The 25,541-nt window shown below is 41.9% G+C and overlaps 1 protein-coding gene across 2 annotated transcripts; it reads right to left on the bottom strand.

Annotated features, from left to right (window-relative positions):
• LOC100196653 (testis enhanced gene transcript (BAX inhibitor 1)) lies at positions 1-25,541 on the bottom strand. 2 transcript variants are annotated; one of them, NM_001141682.1, is given in 10 exon segments: positions 1-1,059; positions 1,304-1,379; positions 2,738-2,838; positions 3,027-3,106; positions 6,069-6,166; positions 6,269-6,317; positions 12,601-12,721; positions 20,931-21,039; positions 21,498-21,596; positions 25,387-25,467. In NM_001141682.1, coding segments are annotated over 9 exon segments (717 nt in total). In that variant the 5' UTR covers positions 21,554-21,596; positions 25,387-25,467; the 3' UTR covers positions 1-1,032.

Here is a 25,541-nt window from a genome sequence, read left to right as displayed (position 1 = left end):
TTATCAGGAAAATATATTACACTTCTCAATACAAGTCGATCCATAAAACATCACTTTCTTGACACCATAGCAGACGACACCACCAGCAATTACAATGAAAAATATCATACAACTGCTATAGCAGTCATTTATGTTTCAATAGATGAGTCCGTGCAAGGTCTGGATATTTAACATCTAAGATGCAAAGCTGTCTGCTCTATCATTTGCATCTTATTAAAAGAAACTGACAAGATCCCCTATTGGCACAAACTACAACAAAAAGACTGGTTAGAGCAGCCTCACAGAGAGAATCAATGCCTTAAATTAAACCAGTAAATTACTCTGATCATTCATGGGGAAATGTTACAAATGCATGACTTCAGTAAAAAGGGATTGTACTGTAATAGCAGTAGTAATATTTGTAATTTGTTAATAAATGATACCCCATGTAAATGACCACCTTACAAACGCATCATGTTCTTCATTACTCATCGCAACAAAAAGCCTGTGATGTCATAATTGAGACTAATATAGTGTGTGGATTATTTAAGTGGCAGAATTCCCAAATGGACAGATAATTTTCACAGAATTAACAACCTCGCACAACTCCAAACTGATACTGTACTTTTAATCAGTTGGTATATAAAAAGTGGTCTTTTTAAAATGATTTGAGGCATTGATTTCCTACTTAATCAGATGGAAGAGCAAAGAACAAATTGTCTCAAATTGTTACTTGACAATGAAAAAATAACTAATCGAAATAAGTATGTTAGTTAACTACACCATCCCTTCAAAACGGGAGTTAAAAAAAACTAAAAAACACAGGGACGTCTAAAACCTTAACATCAACTTTTAAATACGTCAAACCTTACGCCAAAGCCAAATTCCAAATCCAACCAATCGATTCCTAACAATTAAGACACTATATCAAAGTACAAAATCAAAAATGGTCTAAATAATTAGAATAATTAAGTAGTTAATGTGAATGCACCAGAAGCACTCCTGATACAATTCCAAGTCACAGATCTTTTATTTGCTTGCATTCCTCCACATTTACTTCTTCTCCTTCTTCTTGTTGTCCTGCTAAATAAAGAGAACACTTCACCTAACTGACATTAAACCATTATTAGCCTAGCAGTGCAAAGTGCAACATTACTACAATGTACAATATGCTGGTTTATCGTACATATTGTATTTAGAATGCTTTCTGGTCCTAAGTTCATGTTTTTCTATGGTTCAAAACATAGCAATGTGTATGAGAGATAGTGGAAGTGTATTATAGTCGGTATACTATATAAAAAGCAATACACTGTCAATATTGTACCTTCTCATGCATGGCCAGAATAACCATGAGCTTCCTGAAGATGGTCACAAAGTCTAAGAAGAGATCCACAGAGTGCCTTCAACAGGGTGAAAAGAGAAGTGTTATCACATATCTTACAAAACACTTGATAAGCTCATTGTAAAAGAGCCCCAATTACCAAGTGCATACCAATTGTATTGTATACCCTACTGTATTTTTTTGTGTGTGCAATCTTTTCTTCTCAATCTAAAGTGCAACCATAATACGCTCCTTAATATTTTCTTGTGCGACCTGGAATTTCTCTTTGGGAGCACCAGTGCGCCTAGAAAAAAAGCAACCAGATAATAATTGTTGTAATGATTACGTTTCACTGTACTGTTGTTTCTGAGTGCCTTAGAGAAAAGCCAACAGATTCGTTAGCGAATATGGTTGCACCAATACTAGGCTACATCAAAACGGATTGTTTCTAGCCCAAACATTTTTAAAGATTCATTCAATTTGCCCAAGTATATCATGAGACATGAACAGAATGGATCAGGGATTCGTATTTCCTGCAACTTTCTGAATATGCAAAGCACAGGAATGTCCCATCTGTGTGTGCGCGTGGTGCCGTTCGTGCGTATGTCTACCACTTTGTGTAATCATTAGCATCGCTAACGGCAACTGCCTTCTGGTAGATGGAAAGGCTTTCTCAAAAACCTTCTCAATTAAAATGTTAAGTACAAAGTAGCCTATGCCTACCTGGCAGAAAGATATAATGCTTCTTTGCATCAATCCATTGGGCATTTGTTTTGCAAACTCTGCGCACACACACGCTATAGAAACACTTTTAACCAAACAACAGTATATTGCTATAGCTGCATGGTGTGCACTTGAATTAAAGGGTAACTACACAACAAAATGTAAATGTCTTAGAAAAGCAGTCTCCTGATGTGGTTTAAGTATTGTTGTGGACTTAGAAAAACAAAACTGGATGTTCTATTTAAAAAAAGTGAAAACCTGAAAAAACTAAACGGAATTTGGGCAAAACAAAAACAGGAAGTTATGTTAACAAAAATAAAGCTACATTTTATAGGGCCATAACTATGTAGAAATCTAATATTCCAGAAATAACTCATTTTCAGTGACGGGTATTTAGATCAACATTTTAGCTTTTTATAAATTAACAAATCTATTTACAGGGTTACCTATTAGTTTCTATGGCACAACATGTGCTTCAAGTCAAAATCATATATGCCCAATATAAGTTTCTGAAAAAAAAAAAAGTTTATCCTTTTTTCTGGTGCCCCCAAATGTTATGTTGTGCTCCTAACTTTAGGAGCGGTACCAATTAAACATTTTAAATTTACAGTCACGGGCTGACAGACTAAATTCCAGATGACAATGGGAAAAAAAACGTGTTTCAACATCTAACCACTCACCCTCATCACCAGACCCAGAGAGTGTGTCCCTTACCAGATGTAGTCTTTGTCTCCCATCTCAGCCTTCTCAATGATGAGTTGAGTGTCAAACAGCACAAATCCACACATGATGACCAGGCCAAGGTACATGTGAGCCTACACACACACGGAGAGAGAGAGAGAGCGAGAGAGCGAGAAATGCTTGGTGAAAATGATCAGCGCACTAAGTCATACTGTAACTAATAGCTAAGTCCATGAAGAGAAGCATTGGACATCACTGTGTAGCAATAATAATGGATCAAAACACGGCAAACATGACAATATTGGGTTGTTTTCCTCTTTACCGTAAACAACATGACAGACCCCAGGAACATGTTGAGGAAAGAGACCACGAGCAGGATGGACAGTCCAGACATCAGAGTACCTGAAAGACAGAAATATTTTTGCGATTAATAAATGAACAGAATAGAATGTTGGAAACTTCTTTATTAAGGACTTGGGGTATGTGCATTTGGTAACAGTTATTTAGTGAGCACAGTCTCACTAAATCCAGAGTGGTAAGTTTCAGTTCCTTAATAAAAAGGAAAACTCCAGCACACTGTGAAAAAAAAGGGTTCAGAAAATGGGCTTACTTAAATTTAGGCACTAAGTGTAACCATGGAAAAAACGTATCAATCAACCTAAGACACAACGCAAGGCTTCTTGGTTCACCATATGAGTACACGTTTTCCTCTACGCACCTAGTAGCACTTCAAGGTGTGCGAGTTTACTTTCTATAGTTTCAGTTCCTTTACATGACACAATATCTGGTTAGCAGCACAGAACACTTTGATATTCATTAGGATCCCCTTCACTCTGCCTGGGGTCCACATGAAACATGACATAATACAGAACATTATTTGTCAAGGACCGCAATACATACATAAAAAAACGTCACACAGCCTACATATCAGTACACACACACACAATCTAGGTCTAATACATAAGTGCAAATGACAAAACAAGACATATAAAATGACTGTCTCTTTACAGTCCCCTTTGCGCAGTAATCTGTTTTTTAAATATGTTCTTATTGCTAGCTTGGGCTCCCGAGTGGCGCAGCGTTCTAAGGCACTGCGTCTCAGTGCTAGAGGAGTCATTAGAGACACCCTGTTTCGAATCCAGGCTGTATCACAACCGGCCGTGATCGGGAGTCCCATAGGATGGCGCTCCATTGGCCCAGCGTCATCCGGGTTTGGCCGGGGTAGGTAGTCATAGCAAGTAAGAATTTGTTCTTAACTGACTTACCTAGTTAAATAAAGTTTATATATATATTTTTTTAAATACCTGGTGCGGCAGAGTTCCATGTAGTTAAGGTTCTATTTAATACGGTGTGTTTCCAAGCCTCTGTTCTGGACCTGGTTCTGGTTGTACCAATGAGTGTCTGAACTTTGTGCCAACTGCTGGAACAGACAGTTCGGTACCTTCTACACATCAATACCTCGCACAAAGACCAATAGTGATACAGTCAGTCTCTCCTCAACTTTGGGAGATTGACATGCATGTTACTGACACTTGCCCTCTGTACACCTAAGTGCGATACGTGCTGCTTTGTTCTGGACTAAGTGCAATTTACCGATGTCCCTCTTTACCGCACAGAACCACACAGATGGGCAGTAGTCCAGGTGTGACAAAACTAGGGGGACCTCTCTGGTCAACTGAAATCAGAGCGTCGCCCTATAATGGACAGACAGACCTCTTCTCATTTTAGAAACCATTGAGTCTATAGGTTTGGACCATGACAGCTTGCTATCTAGAGTTACACCCAACAGTTTAGTCTCCTGAACTTGCTCAATCACATTATTCAATAATATCTAAATGAGGTTTAGCGTTGAGCGAGTGATTTGTCCCAAAACAATTATGCTTTTAGTTTTAGATATTTAGAACCAGCCTATTGCTAGTTACCCATTCGAAAACTGACTGGAGCTCTACGCATCCTGACTGGTTGCGTCACTGCCTTGTATGGCAACTGCTCGGCCTCTGACCTCAAGGCACTACAGAGGGTAGTGCGTACAGCCCAGTACATCAACGGGGCCAAGCTTCCTACCTTCCAGGACCTCTATACCAGGCGGTGTCAGAAGAAGGCCCTAAAAATTGTCAAAGACTCCTGCCACCTTAGTCATGGACTGTTCTCTCTGCTACTGCACGTCAAGCGGTACCGGAGCGCCAAGTCGAGGTCCAAAAGGCTTCTTAACAGCTTCTATCCCCCAAGCCATAAGACTCCTGAACAGCTAATCAACGGGCTACCCAGACCGCTATTTTACACTGCTGCTACTCTGTTTATTATCTATGCATTGTCACCTTACCTCTACCTACAGGTACATATTACTTCGACTAATCGGTACCCCCTGTATATAGCCTCGCTATTGTTATTTTACTGCTGCTGTTTAATTGTTACTTTTATTTAAATGTTTTACTTAATGCTTTTTTCTTAAAACTTCTTAAAGCATTGTTGGTTAAGGGCTTGTAAGTAAGCATTTCAGTGTAAGGTCTACACCTGTTTTATTCGGCACATGTGACAAATAAATTTGATTTTGTTAAGGGTGTTAATTATTTTACTGTGGCAGCCGATGTGTATACTGTTGAGTCGTCAGCGTGCATAGACACACTGGCTTTATTCAAGGTCAGTGGAAGGTCATTAGTAAAAACAGAAAACAATGGCCCTAGCCAGCTGCCCTGCGGTATGCACACAGCTGAAATTGCATGCGGCTTCCATTAACAAAAACCCTCTGTTCTATTAGATAGGTAACTCTCAAGCCATAATAAGGCAGAGGATGCAAATCCATAACACCTACATTTTTTCAGCAATAGGTTATGATCGATGACATCAAAAGCTGCAGTGAAGTCTAACAGAACAGCTCCCACAATCTTCTTACTATCAATTTCTTTCAGCCAATCATCTGTCATTTGTGTCAGTGCCGAGCATGTGGAGCGCCCTTCCCTATAAGCATGCTGAAGTCGGTTGTTAATTTGTTTTCTGTAAAATAACTACATTTGAAAAAAACTTTTTTCCCCAAAAAGTTTGCTAAGCACTGCTATTCTTCGGTAGCGGAAAGACCTTTGCCTCCATGTCTGAGGGCACACACACACACACACACACACACACACACACACACACTCTTCTAGGCTTACATTTAAGATGTGACAAACAGGAGTCACAATGCATTCCGCCACCAACCTCAGCAATTTACCATACAGGTTGTCAGTACCAGGTGGTTTATCCTTATTTATAGATAGCAAAAAAATAAGTCACCGCTTCAAAACCCACTTCGTGGAACTCAAAACTACAGTGCTCGTCTTTCATTATTTGGTCCGTTATGCATGAATAAGAAAGTTCAGCACTTTACCTCCAAGGAAGAGGTAGCTCCTGCGCTGGGCGTAGAGGGCACTCAGCGTGAAGCACAAAAAGATGATGGATGTCCCCAGGAAGGCTGTCACAATGATGCTGGTTGGAGAAGCAGAGAGATGTGAGGCTCATTCAGTCACCTCAGGAGAAAGAAACATTGAAAGGAACTAGCTACTATACACATTATTACTGTCATCTTACCTTGGGTTAATAGAGATGACATAATCCATGGTTGGGCCCAAACCAACACCTGAAATGAAGAAGAAAACATCAGCTCATGACTACTTCAATAGCTAAAAATACATAGGCTGCATTCCGATTCTCTACCTTTCTTTGGAAGTGTGTACTCATTCCCATGAGGGGAGGGTACATGGGAGAAACCATAGAATTAGGAATGGACATGAACCTTCTTATGATGGGATAAAGGTCAGCCATTGTGATCAGATTATTTTACACAATGAGTTTGAAGAATGAATTTGCATTTTAATGTTTGTTCACTAGCTAGCCATCCACGTAAAGAAATAATTAGAAAATAATTTATGAAATTAACTGCCAATATGCAAACATTCCATTCAAACAATGGAGTCAATCTACAGCCACACACTGGCTGAAATCATGGATATTGTATCATAATAGCACTCACAGCTTTCCAAGAAAACAAAAAAAGGGAGACATTTGTCTGTTTACATATTTTAGAGGATATTTATTCCGAATTTCTAAAACCTGAATAAAATGTATTTATAATTATGACAATATTTTTAGGTTGACAATTCTATTATACATTTTCTGATATCACATGCCTCACTTAAATTTTCCTGCTCAAGTCTAATCAGGATTATGCCTCCAACTGATGGGAGTCACGTGACCTGCAGAAATATGGCTGCTTTTTCGGAAGCATTTCAGTTGATTTAACACAGCTAACCTGTAACAGTATTTATTAACTTACGATAACACGCCACGCTTTACAAGCTAAATCAAAGAAATCTCCTGACAACAAAGCGCTAGCTACCATGTTAAATGAAGCTATTGTAAACCAACAAGAGTTCATCGCCTCAGAGTTTAGTGGAGTACAAACAAAGTTGGATTTTATTCAGGATTACGTTTCCAAGTGCATTACTGATGTTAAAAATACATTTAAAAAAAAACTTTGAGCTGAGTGCAAAGCTGGACAATAGACTTGACAAATGTAAGAAGTCGACTCAGGGCCAAACCAGAATTGGACGATGGAGGAGAAAAATGGCTCGCCACGAGGGTATGCAACAGAAAAGTGTGAGAATAGGGCCAGAACGCACTCTTTCATCAAGAGAACTTCCAGAGCTGGCTGGTACCGAACTGGAAGTTATGAGAGCTCTTTGCATAGGCCGGCACATTGGCAACTCAGCCGGATCCCGAACCTTGATTTTCCAGGTGCGCAGATTCACTGACCGACACTGCATTCTGAAGGCGGCTAGGAAGGACGTTCCCACTCTGGCCGGGCAGGAGATCCAAGTCATGGCAGACTACAGCAACTACACCAATGCAAAGCATCTGGCCTTTTCACAGGCAAGGGACTGGTCTCAGAAAAGCAGATTCCAAGCATTTCTGCTGTCACACTCAAACGTGGCACAGAAATGTTAACTTTCCAGTCCAAAGGAGGAGGATTTTCTCAATTTGCGGGGAGCGGTTGACGAGGATTAGCGATGTTAGGTTCTAATTTTCAGAGTAAATAACTCACGGAGCCCAGGAAGAATTCAACTTGGTTAAGCTTCTCTAAAGGGTCGATACAGCTGTAATTCGGACATGGCTTCCCCCGTGGTAGTATTCATACCCCACTTTGGGTGGGAGTCTCCTAATCGCTAAACATTGCATCATTATTGCTAAGTAGGGAGCTAAGTTATATGAGCCTTCAACGTTTTCTCCCCTTATCAGTACTTCCACTGATAAGGGGAGAACATGCAATCGTGTTCCCTGCACTCAGCCCCTACCAAGCTTCATTATGGCACCCCGCATGTCTCTTCTGTAACTAATGTTCCTATACTTCGGAGTATAACAATGTTCAAAGTTTCACCCAGAATCCAACAGTGGGTATTGCTGTGCCGCTGCATAGTTTACATGATGGCCAGCATTCAGACTTGTTCTCTGGCGCGTCCTTTTTATCCACTCCAAACTTGGTGCAAAACCACGCCCACGGGTAACCTAGCAACATTCAAAGCCACACTGATCAGTCAGAGTTTGGAAACTCAATTTGACAAAGTAAATGCGCGTGAGAGAGGAAGAACGCTAGAGGGAATCCCCACGAACAGGGAGTTTTGAGTATGCCCATGCCTGCCATGCCACGAACCATGGGAGACTCGCAGTTTCACGGCCTCATCTGAAATTAGCTAAACGAAAGGCAAGCAACTGTAGATGGCTAAAATGATTGTCAGTAATAGTGAATCAAGGGCGCTTGCTTTGCCCATTCAGCTAGAGCTAGCTATGCAGCATCTCTTTTAGTTGTAAACGAGCACAAATGTCATGTTGCTAAGTATCTCAATAGTTATTTCGTAAACACACTAAGCTATCACTAGACGGTGCACACAACTAGGCAGCTTAGGCAAAAATCGGCGTTGTAAGCTAGTGATAATTCACAGCTTACCTACCTCTAAAAACAATGCAACTATCCATGATGTCGAGGCTCTCTGGTCTGGCTGCAATCACTCAAATAAAATAAAATATCAAAATTAGGGAAAATGCAAGGTAGGGATCGCATTGTTTCTTGGGGATTCACTCTAGCGTTCTTCCTTTTATCACAAACCTTTACTTCGTTACAGGGAACAACCGAACTGACCAATCAGCACAGCTTTTAATGTTGCTAGGTTTTCTTTGGTGTGGTTTTGCACCAAGTTCGGCATGGATAAAAGGACGCTTCTCTGGCGGGATTACTAACTGACTAGTATGACAGTTCAGAAAGACATACTACATCAATACTAGCCTGGAGTGAGTTGAAAACAGCAACGACGAGAGCTGGCTAGTACAGGAAGATGGACACGAGTCGGTCTGGACTATTGTTAAAGGCGGATAATGTACATGCTGATTAGCTATTCCTCGACTGTCAGTGGATTTTATTGTGACCACAACTGACACGGTATGTTCTATCCAAATCCTTGAAAGTTAACAGGTTAAAGTTGTTCAGGTTAACCTCACTAGGGTAGGGGGGCAGCATTCGGAATTTTGGATGAAAAGCATGCCCAAAGTAAACTGCCTGCTACTCAGGCCCAGAAGCTAGGATATGAATATAATTGGTAGATTTGGATAGAAAACTCTAAAACTTCCAAAACTGTTAAAATAATGTCTGAGTATAACAGAACTGATATGGCAGGCGAAAACCTGAGGAAAATCCATCCAGGAAGTGCTATTATTTTGAAATGGCTGTTTTTCCATTGAAAGCCTATCCACCATACAAAGACTTATGACGCAGTTCACGATCCCTATGGCTTCCACTACATGTGGCCAGTCTTTAGGCATTGTTTCAGGCTTTTACTCTGAAAAATGAGGGAGAAAGAACACTTTCAATGAGAGGACAGTGGAAATTTCCAGACATGAGTCCTGCGCGTGACCGGGAGCGTGCCTTTCTTGTTTTTCCTTTTCTATTGACAAAGCTACTGTCCGCTTGAAATATGATCGATTATTTATGACAAAGACAACCTGAGGATTGATTATAAACATCGTTTGACATGTTTCTACAAACTTTTATGGTACTTTGATTTTTCGTCTGTCTGTTGTGACCGCGCTTTGTTCAAATGGATTACGGAACAAAACGGAGGTTTTTGAATATAAAGAGGAACTTTATCGAACAAAACAAACATTTGTTGTGTAACATGGAGTCTTGGGAGTGCAACCATATGAAGATCAAAGGTAAGTGATACATTGGTTACGGTTTGTAATGATTTGTCTGCTGGGCGCTGTTCTCAGATAATCGCATGGTTTGCTTTCGGCGTAAAGTATTTTTGAAATCTGACACCGTGGTTAGATTAACAAGAAGTTAATCTTTAAACCGATGTATAACACCTGTATGTTTTATGAATTTTTATGAGTATTTCTGTTTTTGAATTTGGCGCTCTGCAATTTCACTGTATGTTGGCCAGGTGGGATGGTAGCGTCCCACACCCCCTAGAGAGGTTAACTCAAGACAGGTAACCTAATATGGATACAGTTGGGATGAGATGGTGGGATTTTGCGCAGCCAGCTTTCCCAGTGTTAGATACACACTTTGTAGTGAAAGTACGCACACAACTGTAAACCCTATCTTTCACCCAAACAAAAAAAACATGCATTTTCCCTATTATTTTTATTTCATCATCTTTGAAATACGAAAGGCCATACTTTCAGACAGGAGTCGGCATGTAATTCAGATTTTGGCCACCAGATGGCAGCAGTGTGCAACATTTCATACTGATCCACTGAAGAATTACATTACTGCACAATATTTTGTATCAAGTCTGCCTGGAGTTTGCCCAAATGTGCCAAATTAGTCAATTGATACATTTTCAAGTACATAACTTGATAGCATTTTTGTATGTTCTATGGTAATAACAAAAAAATACATTTACACACTCCCAGGAATATCATACATGATGGATCATTAACTTATATACATCTAGATGGCCAGGTAGGGTGGGTGTGGAGCAAGATACAGCAGTGGGGTCAAACTGTAGACCCCAGTTCCTACATTTGAATATAAAAATTAATTTTATCAAACTATGCTAGATATTTATCTCTGGGACCCTCAGGATGACAAATCAGAGCAAGATTACTGAATGTAAGTACATTACTTAGCTTCAGAGGTGAATGTATCAAACCAGTTGCCATGAAGTGTTGTTGTGCACTCTACTCAAACAAAAGCATGGTATTTTTTTCCGTAATAGCTACTGTAAATTGGACACTGCAGTTAGATTAACAAGAATTTAAGCTTTCTGCCCATATAAGACATGTCTATGTCACATTAGTGCACGTTAGCAACAACCGTCCCGGTTTAGGGCAACCGATCCCGTAGAGGATATTGATAATTCACCACTTATGTCATTACAGTAAAGACTGTAGAACGTTGTCAGGTTTGACAAAAACAATTGACAGCTGGTTATTGAAGAACTACTGTAGTGACTTTATTTCCCAAAAGATTCTGTTCATTATCATTTTCTTTACTTGTTACTCATGTGCAAAAGTGTACCCTGCTGATTTTATCACAATTGCTTGATTTTGTATTTAATGTCATGAGATCAGGTTGGGTGAGTTGGGGTGGTCACCAGGAGGGTAGGTTGATGCAGCACAGGTGGGCAATATACATTGAGTGTACAAAACATGACCAACTGACCAGGTAAAAGCTCTGATCCCTTATTGATGTAACTTGAAGGGGAAGAGACAGGTTCATTAAATTAAGATTTTGAAGCCTTGAAACAATTGAGACATGGAGTGTGTATGTGTGCCATTAAGAGGGTGAATGGGAAAGACAAAATATTTAAGTGCTTTTGAGCGGATTATGGCAGTAGGTGCCAGGAGCAACGGTTTGTGTCACGAACTGCAACGCTGCTGTGTTTCACACAACAGTTCCCTGTGTGTATCAAGAATGGTCCACCACCCAAAGGACATTCAGCCAACTTGACAACTGTGGGAAGCATTGGCATCAACATGGGCCAGCCAGCATCCCTGTGAAACGCTTTTGACACCTTGTAGCGCCCATGACCCGGCGAATTGAGGCTGTTCTGAAGGCAAAGGCGGGGTGCAACTCAATATTGGGAAGGCGTCCTTAACTTTTTCTACACTCAGTGTATGGATGTATAGGCTATGTGGTCTATTCTAATTGTATTTACCTACTGCATGACCATTCCTGCTGCTTTTTGTTATTGTCTGTGTTCCTTTAAAAATAAATAAAATGATTACGCCTCGACTGCCATTCATTCCAATAAGACTGGTTTGGATTTCTCCATAACCAATACAGACGCGGTAAGAGTCACCAGATTGGCCCACATTCAACAAATCTGATCTAACAAAAGGGATTTTTGTCATCCGTCAAGTTGTATGTATTGTAACAGGCCCACAATGTGGTTGCTAAAGTACAATTTCGATACATTTGGCTGGTTTTGCTGTAAAACATGTAGAACTTGTCCCTTTTCGGGTTTATAAGAAGTGACTGCTAAATGATAACTCCCGTTCATACAAGCATTATACTTCGATTTTTAATACACATTTAAACAATAGCCTAAAATGTAATCTCATTTTGCTAGGGGGCAATGAGGCGACTCAGGACCTTTCCACCAAGAGCTTCCATGGCAATTCCATTGTTGTGGTCAAGTTCGATTGACCTCTTTACCGCATCTATGGCTGCCAATTTCACCCCATTCTGGAACTCAGGGTTTATGAAATAGTCTCTTTCGTAATTTAATAGGATCTCTACGGTGAAAACTCCCTCCAGCCATGTTTGCACCAATCCACTGCTTTTAAATGCATGAGGGTGATTGAATGAGTGCACACACTGTGTAGGCTCTTTTCTGACAGAGCTATGGGGCAGATGAGGTTACCTGTGAAGAAGGCAAAACCAGAGAGGATGGCCAGTCTCTTCTTCTCAGTCAGAGGGCTGTGGGGAGTCATAGCCAGCCAAGCCATCATGGCCAGGGAGCCCAGCATGGTCAACATCCCACCCTAATGGACACAAAACACACAGCAACAGTTATTATAATGTAATAACATCAATGGTGATTGTCATTCACCAGTTAAATGAAAAACCTTCAAAGCATTACCAATCATATGTTATATGGCCATCTTTTGTGAAATCTACCCCCCCACACAGACACACTGAAGTTTTAGGTACACCACCCGTTCATGAAAACGTATCGCTCCTACAAACAGTGAGTTACGTGGCCATGGCTTGCTATATAAAGCAGTGTCAGGCACGCTGGAGCCAGTATCTCAAAAACCTCGTCCCTCCTGGGATTTTCACACACGACAGTGTCTAGGGTTTACAGAGAATGGTGCGACAAAAAAATAATATTATTCAGTCAGCGGCAATCCTGTGGGCGAAAACAGCTCGTTGGAGGGGGGGGGGGGGCATAAGAAAAATGGCAAGAATAGTGCAAGCTAGCAGGCAGGCCACAAAACAGATAAATACCGGCGAAGTAGAACAGTGGCGTGAAGAACGACATCTCGGAAATCACAAGTCATCGATCCTTGTCTAAGATGAGTTATTGCAGCAGACAACCACCCAGAGTTCCACTCTTATCAGCTAAAAACAAGAAGTGGCTTCAGTGGGCACACGATCACCACTGGACAATTGAGGAATAGAAAAAAAATGTTGCCTGGTCCAAAAGAGTTCCAACCATCCTACAATAACAGCTAGTTTTCCCCCTCCCCACTCAGACCACTCCGACAGTCCTAGTGAAATTCCTGCTTTAGAAATTGCTCTGTGAAGATGGCACTGCAGTGGATAGCAGCAGTCTTACAGGCTCCTGACCAATTCTGCTATTTTGTGACGCTGATCTTAGATTTTCTTGTACATAATGTCTCCGCCATAATTTCCTATGACTGAGAACAGCATCTGGATATTAGAACTGCGATCACTAACCTCAATTTGGCCAAAAATGTATATTTCAACAAGTCGGCAGCTCTGGATTTTCTGCTTACTCAGCTTACAGGAAAAGGAGGGCCAAGCACGCCCACATCGATGTGACTGTACTGGAGCAGGTCGAGAACTTCAAGTTCCTTGGTGTTCACATCACTAACTACCATGATCCAAACACACCAAGACAGTCATGAAGAGGGCACGACAATGCCTATTCCCCCTCAGGAGAATAGAAAGATTTGGCATGGGTCATCAAAACGTTCTACAGCTGCACCATCGACAGCATCCTGACTGGTTGCATCACCGCTTGGTATGGCAACTGCTCGGCATCTGACTGCAAGGCATTACAAAGGGTAGTGCGTACAGCCCAGTACATCAATGGGGCCAAGCTTCCTGCCATCCAGGACCTCTATGCCAGGCAGTGGTCAGAGGATTCCATGTGTGTTATTTCATAGTTGATGTCTTCACTTATTATTCTACAATGTAGAAAATAGTCAAAATAAAGAAAAACCCTTGAATGAGTAGGTGTCCAAACTTTTGACTGGTACTGTACATCTCACAGTTTTTTTATGCATCGTCAAGACTGGATGGCAGATTCGGGTAAGACGATGAGAGATTGGGTGTGTCTTAACAGCTGGTGGCGCAATCTCTAATGATAAGGAAGTCTCAAGTTTTTGCTCACCTGAGTTAGAATACCTAATGATAAGCTGCAGACCATACTATTTACCAAGAGAGTTGTCATCAATATTTACATTAATAAGTGCAACGACGACATCGTCCCCACAGTGACCATATCCCAACCAGAAACCATTGAGTACAGGCAACATCCACACTAAGCTAAAGCTGCCGCTTTCAAGGAGCAGGACACTAATCCGGACACTTATAAGAAATCCCGATATGACCTGCGACAAGCCATCAAGCAGGCAAAGCATCAATACAGGACTAAGATCGAATCCCACTACGCCAGCTATGACTCTCAACAGACGTGGCAGGGCTTGCACTGATTACAAAGGGAAATTGCCCAGTGACACAAGCCTAACTGACGAACTAAATGCCTTCCATGCTCGCTTCTAAGCAGGCAACACGAGCCATGAGAGCACCATGTGTTCCAGATGGTGATCTCGTTCTCCCTAGCCAATGTGAATAAGATCTTTAAACAAGTAAACTTTTGCAAGGCCGCGGGGCCAGACGGAACACCAGGACGCGTATAGTCCCCGTCCCCAAGAACGCCAAGGTTAAATGACTGTCACCCCGTAGCACTCATGTCTATAGCCATGAAATGCTTTGAGGCTGATCACAGCTCACATCAACACCATCATCCCAGACACCCTGGACCTATTCCAATTTGCATACCGGCCCAACAGATGATGAAATCTCTATTTCACTCCTCACTGCCCTCACCCATCTGACCAAAAGGAATACCTCTAAGAATGCTGTTCATTGACTACAGTTCAGTATTCAACACCGTAGCCCTCTCCAAGCTCAGGAACCTGGGACTGAATTAGGGCTGAACCCATTAATTCAACTGGTCGATAGGCAGTTAGTCAACTGAGACTTTTGAATTGAGAAGTTGCAAATGACTTATTTCATGGCACACGAGACACTGGTCTGTTGGCGCCGGTCTCAGACTAATCCATTGCGGAGGCAGCGGGATGGCACAGTCATCACTCTAAGACATGCATTGGCATTGTAAGGCACCTGTGCCACAAGGGTATTTTCCTCAGCGCGCCAATCAATTTAAGTGATCAAATAAGTGAAATTGCATTGGTTCCCCATACAATGGCTACTGCTTTGGACCGGACACCATTTGTGAGAGAATTCCTTAGGCCTACAGTATGTGTGAAATAATGTGTCTTCGGTAAACATTTTAAATGTGTCAAGGGGAGTGTGGCTTAGAGTCCCCCCCAATTCATTCGCATTTATTTTATCGCTTCATTGTGTGAATTGTTTGCCTCTGATTGTTAGTGTCCATCAATTCACCATTTCATACATAACCAGTAGTACATTTAACCTTCATTTCTAATCTCCAATGTTTGTTTGGTGACGGTAATCTGTTAATGCATTCAATAGGTTATTACTAGTTGTTTCCTGTTCTCATTGTCAGAGTACACAAGATGTTTGAAGAGCTCACAACCTATGCTACACTTGTGAGGAACAAGTTTTAGTTATTTTATTCCATTTCCAAGTTTTTTTGGGAGCGTTCCTGTCTATGTTGAGTAAAGACGCGCACCCGATTACACATAGAAAGAACTAGGCCTAGACTACCTGGCCTGCGAGCATACAGTGGGGAGAACAAGTATTTGATAACCTGCAAAATCGGCAGTGTTTCCTACTTACAAAGCATGTAGAGGTCTGTAATTTTTATCATAGGTACACTTCAACTGTGAGAGACGGAATCTAAAACAAAAATCCAGAAAAATCACATTGTATGATTTTAAGTAATTAATTTGCATTTTATTGCATGACATAAGTATTTGATACATCAGAAAAGCAGAACTTAATATTTGGTACAGAAACCTGTTTGTTCCCAGTTGTTCTGAACGTGGCATTTGTCCCCTCCTGTACTTCCTGTTCAACGATGAGGGCATGGCTGTGCATGACTCCAACACCATCATTAAGTTTGCTGACGACATGATGGTAGGACTGATCACCGACGACGCTGCCTATAGGGAGAACGGAGACCTGGCAGTGTGGTGCCAGGACAACAAACTCTCCCTCAACTTCACCCGGCCCCCCCCCCCCCCCCCATCTACATCGATGGGGCCGTAGTGGAGCGGATCAAGAGCTTTGTGTTCCTCTGTGTCCACATCCCTAAGGAATTAACAGTCCAAAAACACCCACATAGTTGTTTAGAGGGCATAATAGTGCCTCTTCCCCCACAGCGGGCTGAAAAGATTTGGCATGGGCTTTCAGATCCGCATGTACCCGAATACCCGTGACCCGATCCAGGACCCAAACGGGTCCAGATCCAGAATTCTAAATAATTTCACGGGTCTGAGTCAGATCTGATTGTTACGGTCTTGAGCATGTGCAATTTTAACTGACTTGGCTGGAAGGACTGGTACAGATCTGAACATGACTGCTGCTGTGGGGAAACATTTTATCATTTATGCTGCTGCTCTTCCTTTTCACGAGTAGAGCGTTGCACATGTAGCTTGCTATTGGCCAGTCATAAGTCATCAAAGCAGCAATAGGCTACAGTCAGAGCCTACTCCGTGTGGCAAAAGTTTTTTGGGACTTGTGAAGACCTCTAACAGTGAGTACAGCCCAGTACACCACTGGGGCCTTGCTCCCCACCACCCAGGACCTCTATACCAGGCAGTGTTGGAGAAAGGCCCCTAAAAATTGTCAAAAACTCCAGCCACCAAAGCAATAGACTTCTATGCTACCACAAGGCAAGCGGTACCCTTGCACCAAGTCTGGAACCAACAGGACCCTGAACAGACAGTTTACACCCCAAAAGGCTAAGAGAGAACATTGCTTATGGAGATTTGCAAATTCTGCAGACTGTTTGGAATCAGTAAACAGACTAGTGTCAAATCTGCTGAATTGGGAGTCTCACTTCTTGAGCCAGGGTTACAGCAGTCAGGTTCTGAAAGAAGCAGGGACAAGGACTGGACGTCTTGACAGAGAGGACTTTTTGTAGAGGGGAGCTCCTCGTGATGCACCAGAGAGTGTACTTTGGTCTAAAATGTAGCACTGAAGCAGAGAACATTAAAAGAATCATTAAAAATAATTGGGGAATCATGAAAGTGATACGCTACTCCAAAAAGTCTTCCCAGAGCCACCAGACATAAGCTTTAAGAGAGGTCTTACCCTGAATAACAAATGAGTCCACAACTACCTTCGCAGCAGGTAGCCAAGCGGTTAAGAGTGTTGGGCCAGTAACCAAAAGGTTGCTGGTTCGAATCCGGAGCCGACGTGCCCTTGAGCAAGGCACTTAACCCTAATTGCTCCTGTACGTTGCTCTGGATAAGGGCGCCTGCTAAATTACAATTGTAAAATTGCAACTCAAAAGATTAGGCTAGAACACAAACCCAGGGGCTCTTTTGAATGCAACTAGCACGCAGTATCAAGTCAAGCCTTTCATTAACTGTAAAACCACTCATGTCATCTACCGATTGGAATGTCCACAGTGCAAGGTATTCTACATTGGACAGACAAAGAGACGCCTTCAAGACCGCTTAGTGCAGGGGTGGGCAAACCTTCTGGCTCAAGGGCCACATTGAGTTTTTGAAACCAAGTGAAGGGCCACTTACTATATGCGTGACAAAACATGTGAAGCCTTTATTCATTTCCACATCGACATGCAACTACTAGTGTACTGTAGGTGTACATATGCTTGCAGAACAAGTCTACCCTTGTACCATCTCTACCCTTGTTTTATGAACAAATTTCACAATATTGATATAATTTATAACATCACAGAGTCAAAACACGCACAGATCCTGCATCTCTACCTTTGTAAAGTACAAACTTAGTCACAATATGCAAACTTAAAAATAGATATTATAAACGACTGGAGACATGCAAAATGTAACAGTAGGTGTATAAAAAAAAACTATTCTCAAATTTGAGTGAAACATATGGTAAGAGCATCGGTTTCATTTGGAATGGTTTGTTTTTGAAAGCAGATTAAGGAACAATTCTCATCTCAATTGCAAGCCATATTTACAGTTATCCAATCACCACAGCCCAAGCGGGCAGACACCCTGTCATACAAGTCAGAGCCCCTGGTTGTTCCCATCATTGAGTCCAACGCAAGAAGTTCTCATTTATTCCTCTGACAAAAATGTCAAGTTGAGCAGCGTCTCTGATGTCAGTACTATCATCCAGTGCTATAGAAACAAACAAAAAAGATCAAAGCCATCTGCTTTTTCTTCAACTCGGAGATTAGCCCATCACCTATCACTTCCATGCGCCTGGAGATTGTCTCGAATTGGCTTTTACTCTCAGGACAAAGTACACCAGCAGTCTCCACCATGCAGTATTTCACAAACTCCCCTTCAGCAAAAGGCTTGCTATGCTTTGCGATTTTACGTGACACTATGTAGCTTGCCTTAGTTAAAGAGTCTTAAGTAGAGCACCGTTTAGTAAACGTATTTTGTTGGGCTTTTAAGTTTGTGGCAAGTTGAGGCCTTCCTTGCCTTTTCCTGAGAGGACAGATGTCTAGCGTAGTTAGCATGCTTGCTTGAAAAATACAATTGAGATTATATTCCTTAAAAACAGCAACACCAACTTGGCATATCAGACATACCGCCTTATGTCCAATATTAGTAAAAAGGTATTTTGCTGTCCATTCTTCTTTAAAAACACACGACATTCAGAGTCCACTTCTCATTTTTCACATCAAAAGTCATCAAGCAATGAAGTGGCTATGATGATTGAGCTCATTCTGAATTCTGACTGTAGGCCTAAATACAGAGCACCCTGCCAGGCTACAGCGCCATCTATTGGAGGTTGTTTGTATATCATGGAATGAGTAATTTTTTTTAAATGTCTCGCGGGGCCTCCTGAGTGGCGCAGTGGTCTAAGGCACTGCATCAGTGCTAGCTACGCCTCTAGAGATACTGGATACTGCATGCACGCTGACACGGTCGCCAGGTGTGCGGTGTCCCCTCCAACACATTGGTGCGGCTGGCTTCCGGGTTCAGAGGGCATTGTGTCAAGAAGCAGTGCTGCTTGGCTGGGTCGTGTTTCGGACGACACGCGGTTCTCGACCTTCGCCTCTCCTGAGTCCGTACGGGAGTAACAGCGAAGGGACAAGACTAACTGCCAATTACATACAACAAAATTGGGGAGAAAAAGGGGTAAAGAAAATGTAATTATAATAATGTCTAGTAGGTTGGATTGAAGTGCCCGGCGGGCGGGATACGGCCCGTACTTCGCCCCACCTTGGCTTAACGGGACACACGTACGCCACACAGGTAGGCAACAAAGACTACCCCATAGATTGTAACTTCCATCAATGTAATTGCCTGCATCATTTCCAATCTACCCCCTCATTTTTATAATAAAATAAAAAGACACCGTGGCAAGGGACTACAAGTACTTACACCATGGCAACCCTGCCTCCCTACAAGCTATGGGTATTGATCATGTTCAGGCCTAAGTTAGAAGAAAGGGGGACTGCTAACCCAAAGGGAAAGTTTGGGGATTTACAAACAACAGCCCACTAAGTACCCTGGTTTAAAAGGAAGACATGGATTTTTCATAATTCCTGTAGGGTCTTAGTGGTCCCTTCGCTGTCATCTAGTGGACATAATGCCCTATGCTATGTTTGGACTGTGTTGGTCCATGTTAGCCATCATCTAGTGTACTATAAATGTATGACTCTCCTATTCTCAGTTTTTCCCACTCCTATTCAAGGCTAGAATTACTTTGTTTTCTAGTGGTTCTAATACTTCTGACCTTGATGTGCATTTTGATAGCATATCTATTTCAAAGATGAATGTATAGTGTTGTTTACTAGGTGTTCAATTAATTTTGACTATAAGCTGTTCTGTGACCACTCCCTCTTCAATTAGGGTTGATTGGAAAATGGTTTGTTCAAAAGACGACATTGTATCATCCTATATTTGTACTCCCCCGATGAAGGCCATGCAGCCGAAACGCGTCAGAGTATTTCAATCTTTGTTCCATTAAAACATGCCATACAAATAAAGGCATTTTAATTCATTTAATGAAGTGTGCTTTGGTTCTCTTTCGATAGCTTCTACCCCCAAGCCAATAGACTGCTAAACAGCTAATTAAATGGTTACCCACTGCTGCTACTGTCTATGATCTATCTTGTTGCCTAGTTACTTTAACCCTACCTATATGCACATAGCTAACATAGAAAACGATGGCACCGATAGAGGGCTGCCTCACTTCTAGTCCTTACGAGCATTTAGCTAAACTCGCAATAACATCTGCATGTGACCAATAAAACTTGATAGCTACCTCAACAACCTCATACCTCTGCACATCGACTCAGTACTGGTACTCCCTGTATATAGCCATGCGTCACTTTTTCACCAAAAAATGATCTACATTGTTGAAAAGGGACCAGTAAGTAAGCATTTCACAGTCTACACCTTTTATTTATGAAGCATGTGACAATCAAATTTGAGCCATTTGTGATTTGAGCCATTTTAATTGAAAACAATCCCAGTAAGGTACTTAACTGTTACCCAGGAATTATCTGATATTGAGATAAATAAAATAAAAACGCTGCATTGGCCCTTAAATATCACAGCACACTAATAAAAGTGCTTCAGTTTGGATGTACTTGTTCCCACTGCCTCTGCTTACCTGGAAGAACCTGGTGATGACATGGACGTAGGCTCCTGCTGCAGCCACAAACATGCACAGGGCCAGGCTGGAGTAGACATTCTTCAGGTGCAGCTGAGTGGAGTGGGAGCTGTATTGTATAAGGAATAGATGGATAGATTTGACTTTTCTTCATTAAGTTGCAAGACAAGAGAAAACTATATTGACACACTCTTCCACATACAACACCCACAAAGCCTAACATCCACAGATTAATTGATGTATCACTACCCTACCCAACATTATCTAGGTTTGTAGCCTGAGTGGAGCGGGAGCTAAGATAGAGGGGAGAGTTTTTAATTGTACGAGGAACAGGTTTAGCGCTACAGAAAATACACTAACAAAAAATGTCCGCCTCCTTATCAGTTAGGCCTATCTAGTCATATTCTAATTTAGTAACACATCACTGTCTGTAGCAAAACCAGTTTGTGACCAGTACAGACTGCTTCTGTTCAATGAATGACTCATGATGATGACACAGTCATGGTGACAGTGAGTCTCCTTACGGTTATCAGATATTGTGTGGAAACAGTAAACCAAGATACTTACATTTGGGAAAATTTAAAAAGGGAATCAAAATTTATACTTCGATCGAACACGTTCATCTTGTCTGGATTTGGTTGGACCCTGTCACAGGAGTAAAATTTCCTGAAACAAAACAGATATGAGATAGACATTAGACATTGCTGTTGATTAGTACAGTAATGGCATGGAATAAATACAGCCTTTTTTTACACCCTTTTTCTCCCCAATTTCGTGGTATCCAATTGGTAGTAGTTACAGTCTTGTCTCATCGCTGCAACTCCCGTACGGAATCGGGAGAGGCGAAGGTCGAGAGCCATGCGTCCTCCGAAACACAACTCAACCAAGCCACACTGCTTCTTGACACAATGAACATCCAACCCGGAAGCCAGCCGCACCAATGTGTCGGAGGAAACACCGTACACCTGGCGACCTGGTCAGCGTGCACTGCGCCCGGCCCGACACAGGAGTCGCTAGTGCGCGACGAGACAAGGATATCCCTGCCGGCCAAACCCTCCCTAACCCGGACGACGCTGGGCCAATTGTGCACCGCCCCATGGGCCTCCCGGTCGCAAGCCGGTTGCAACAGAGCCTGCAACAGAGCCTGGGCTCGAACCCAGAAAACACCCTAAAGTTTCTAAAACTGTTTGAATGGTGTCTGAGTATAACTGAACTCATATGGCAGGCCAAAACCTGAGAAGATTTCATGCAGGAAGTGGCCTGTCTGACAAGGTGTCGTTCTTCTTGCCTCTGTTTATTGAAGACTGAGGATCTCTGCTATAACGTGACACTTCCTACGGCTCCCATAGGCTCTCAGAAGGCGGCAAAAAGCTGAATCGTGGCTTTGCAGGCTCTGGCTGAAAAAAAGTAGCGCGTTTGGGTAGTGGCTGGTTACAGTACTGTGAGACTCAGGCGTGTGCCCGCGTCGACCGAATGCTTTGTTTTCTTTCCTCTGTTTACCTAAACGCAGATTCCCGGTCGGAATATTATCGCTTTTTTACGAGAAAAATGGCATAAAATGGATTTTAAACAGCGGTTGACATGCTTCGAAGTACGGTAATGGAATATTTCGAATTTTTTTGTCACGAATTGCGCCATGCTCGTGACCCTTATTTACACTTCGGATCGTGTCTTGAACGCACGAACAAAACGCCGCTATTTGGATATAACGATGGATTATTTTGGACCAAACCAACATTTGTTATTGAAGTAGCAGTCCTGGGAGTGCATTCTGACGAAGAACATCAAAGGTAATCAAACTTTTGTAATAGTAAATCGGAGTTTGGTCAGGGCTAAACTTGGTGGGTGTCTAAATAGCTAGCCGTGATGGCTGGGCTATGTACTCAGAATATTGCAAAATGTGCTTTCACCGAAAAGCCATTTTAAAATCGGACACCTCGATTGCACAAAGGAGTTCTGTATCTATAATTCTTAAAATAATTATGTTTTTTGTGAACGTTTATCGTGAGTAATTTAGTAAATTCACCGGAGGTTTGCGGGGTATGCTAGTTCTGAACGTCACATGCTAATGTAAAAAGCTGGTTTTTGATATAAATATGAACTTGATTGAACAAAACATGCATGTATTGTATAACATAATGTCCTAGCTGTGCCATCTGATGAAGATCAAAGGTTAGTGCTGCATTTAGCTGTCTTCTGGGTTTTTGTGACATTATATGCTAGCTTGAAAAATGGGTGTATGATTATTTCTGGCTGGGTACTCTGCTGACATAATCTAATGTTTTGCTTTCGTTGTAAAGCCTTTTTGAAATCGGACAGTGTGGTTAGATTAACGAGATTCTTGTCTTTAAAATGGTGTAAAATAGTCATATGTTTGAGAAATTGAAGTAATAGCATTTCTAAGGTATTTGAAAATCGCGCCACGGGATTACACTGGCTGTTGCGTAGGTGGGACGATTTCGTCCCGCCTAGCCCAGAGAGGTTAATTTTGAAACATAATATTTTCTAGAAAGATAAACATATTGTTATATGCTAACCAGACCGGACACGCCGCGTTTGTCGCAAAATAAATTTAGAAATCCATGTTATTCAATTATTGCGCGCGCCAACGAGCATCTGCGTTGCCAAGGGCTAAAATAGAAGTCACTCCTATTTCTGACGCAGATCACGCTGCAAGTCCTGCCTCTCCCATCTCCTCATTGGTTTAAATAAGCAGGTACCCACGTGCCATCTCCTCATTGGTTATACCCATGTGGGTAATTGAAAGACGAAATGTTTTGCCGGTTGTCGTGGTAATACTATGAAAGTGTAGATGCCAATCACCATACAAGTTCAAAGATGAAAAAGCTTGGAAGTAGGAGAGATAACTAGAAACGATTCGGTTGGCCGTTTTGTGTGTGGATTAATTGTCTGAGTAGAGGACCTTGTGCATTTCAGGTAAAATAACTCAATGTTTATATCCCAGGACAAATCAGCTAGCAACAGCAAGCTAGCTAAATAGGACAAATTAGCTAGCAAGTGGAAGCTAACTAGATACATTTCCATACATGTTTAATGCTTTTTGACCTGTCCCCAAATTAATGTCATTGGTTCAGAGTTTGTTTTGATATTTTAACCTGCGTGTCGTGGTCGGTTTGGTGTAGGGGGATAAAACACATTTATGCACGACAGTGCACGCGCGCACCCGGTTTGGGTTCCGTGTTAGATTATAGCATTAACTCTGGTAGGCCAGAAACAGTCTTCCTCACCTCTAGTGGAGTCAGTTGGAGCACCGGGGCACACTGCCTTCATATCATAGGCCTTCATTAACTAAAACATACTAATAGCCACGCCATACCAAACGTTTCTAAACTTTATTAGGGTAATATCAAAAAGTTGAGACATTGTTTATAGGGAAAATGAGCAGAGGAGCGAATGTAAACCAGGAGGGAAAAAAACTCAATACCCTACCCTGTGGCCCCAAAAAATTAAATACACAACCCACCCCAAAGGGAAAAAAATAACTTGACAACCGTCCCCCACAGTAAATGTCGATCTGTCCCTAACCGTAATCGTGTTTTGACCAAGTGCAGCTCAGTTATGGCCTTCCTGAGTTCAAACCTCAATTCTGAGTCTCAAATGTTCAGATTTACTTAGCTAGCTAGCGACAGTTGCTTAACCCAACACACAACTAATGTAAATCGATCTAGGCCTAAAACACCCCACCCCCAGTAACTAGAAACTATTACGGCTAACTACCGAAAAATATTTAACAGTTCTGTCTAACGTGATGAAACATTATCGTAATCGCACACGAGTTAACAATTGCCCAGTTACATCAGGCCACATACTCAATGGATTCAACATGACAGGTACGTTAGCTACTTAGCTGTGAGAGGACAAAGTGTAACTAGGAAGCTACAGTAGGTAGCTAATTTCAGGCTACAACCTATATGTCATTGGCAATTTGAGTTAGTCAATTCTACCTAGCTAGATATTTGGGTAGTGTAACATAATGCTCCCAAACCATGATTCGGCTAGCTGAAGGGGGCGTTGGCATGAAAGCCAGACATCTAACGTAACTTGACGTCAAACTATCCTAGCTAGGCAGCCAATTTGGCTAACGAAGGCCCCCTCCCCCAATCAAGCAAATGGTGATTATACGAAACAGTGAGCGAGTTAGCTAACGTTCACTCGCTAAATTCCAATTGCCAACAATAATATAAGCACAAGTCTACAAATAAAACATTGTATCAGGACAGTTTGTTTATATTCATCGACAACAAAATGTGAGTCGAATGTCAGCCATTTAGCTAGCTAACTACGTTACCAGTAGCTGCCATTGACATTGCTGGCTAACGACGTTTTACTTCTCGGTCTTTCCTGGCTCTTCAGTATCACGTCAAAACGACAATAACCTCAGGTATCGTTTACAATTTACTGGTTGGCTGCATTAAATATACTTTAATTAACATACCTGATGTCAATATTTCCACAACGGTCAGCAACAGTTTAATTTGCAAGCTATTTCTTTCCACACTTCAGCCTTTTGATGCTGTCGTTGTTTCAAAGCGTACGTATGAAAGTTATAGGGTATGGCGTGACATCGTAGGAGCTAGATAGACACGCCCC

The sequence above is a fragment of the Salmo salar genome, chromosome 12 (genome assembly GCF_965601325.2).
Source record: "Salmo salar chromosome 12, fSalSal1, whole genome shotgun sequence".
In the NCBI taxonomy this organism is placed as follows: domain Eukaryota; kingdom Metazoa; phylum Chordata; class Actinopteri; order Salmoniformes; family Salmonidae; genus Salmo; species Salmo salar.
This window is presented reverse-complemented; position numbering and strand designations above follow the sequence as displayed.

Excerpts from the sequence above, each read along its gene's own strand:
- LOC100196653 (XM_014132289.3), bottom strand. The coding sequence starts at position 21,553 with ATGAACGTGTTCGATCGAAGTATAAATTTTGATTCCCTTTTTAAATTT. Across the intron at positions 12,722-20,930 it reads TCATCACCAGGTTCTTCCAG|GGTGGGATGTTGACCATGCT; the intron begins GTAAGCAGAGGC and ends TGTGTCCATTAG. Across the intron at positions 1,380-2,737 it reads GGAGACAAAGACTACATCTG|GCACTCTGTGGATCTCTTCT; the intron begins GTAAGGGACACA and ends ACCCTGTTGAAG.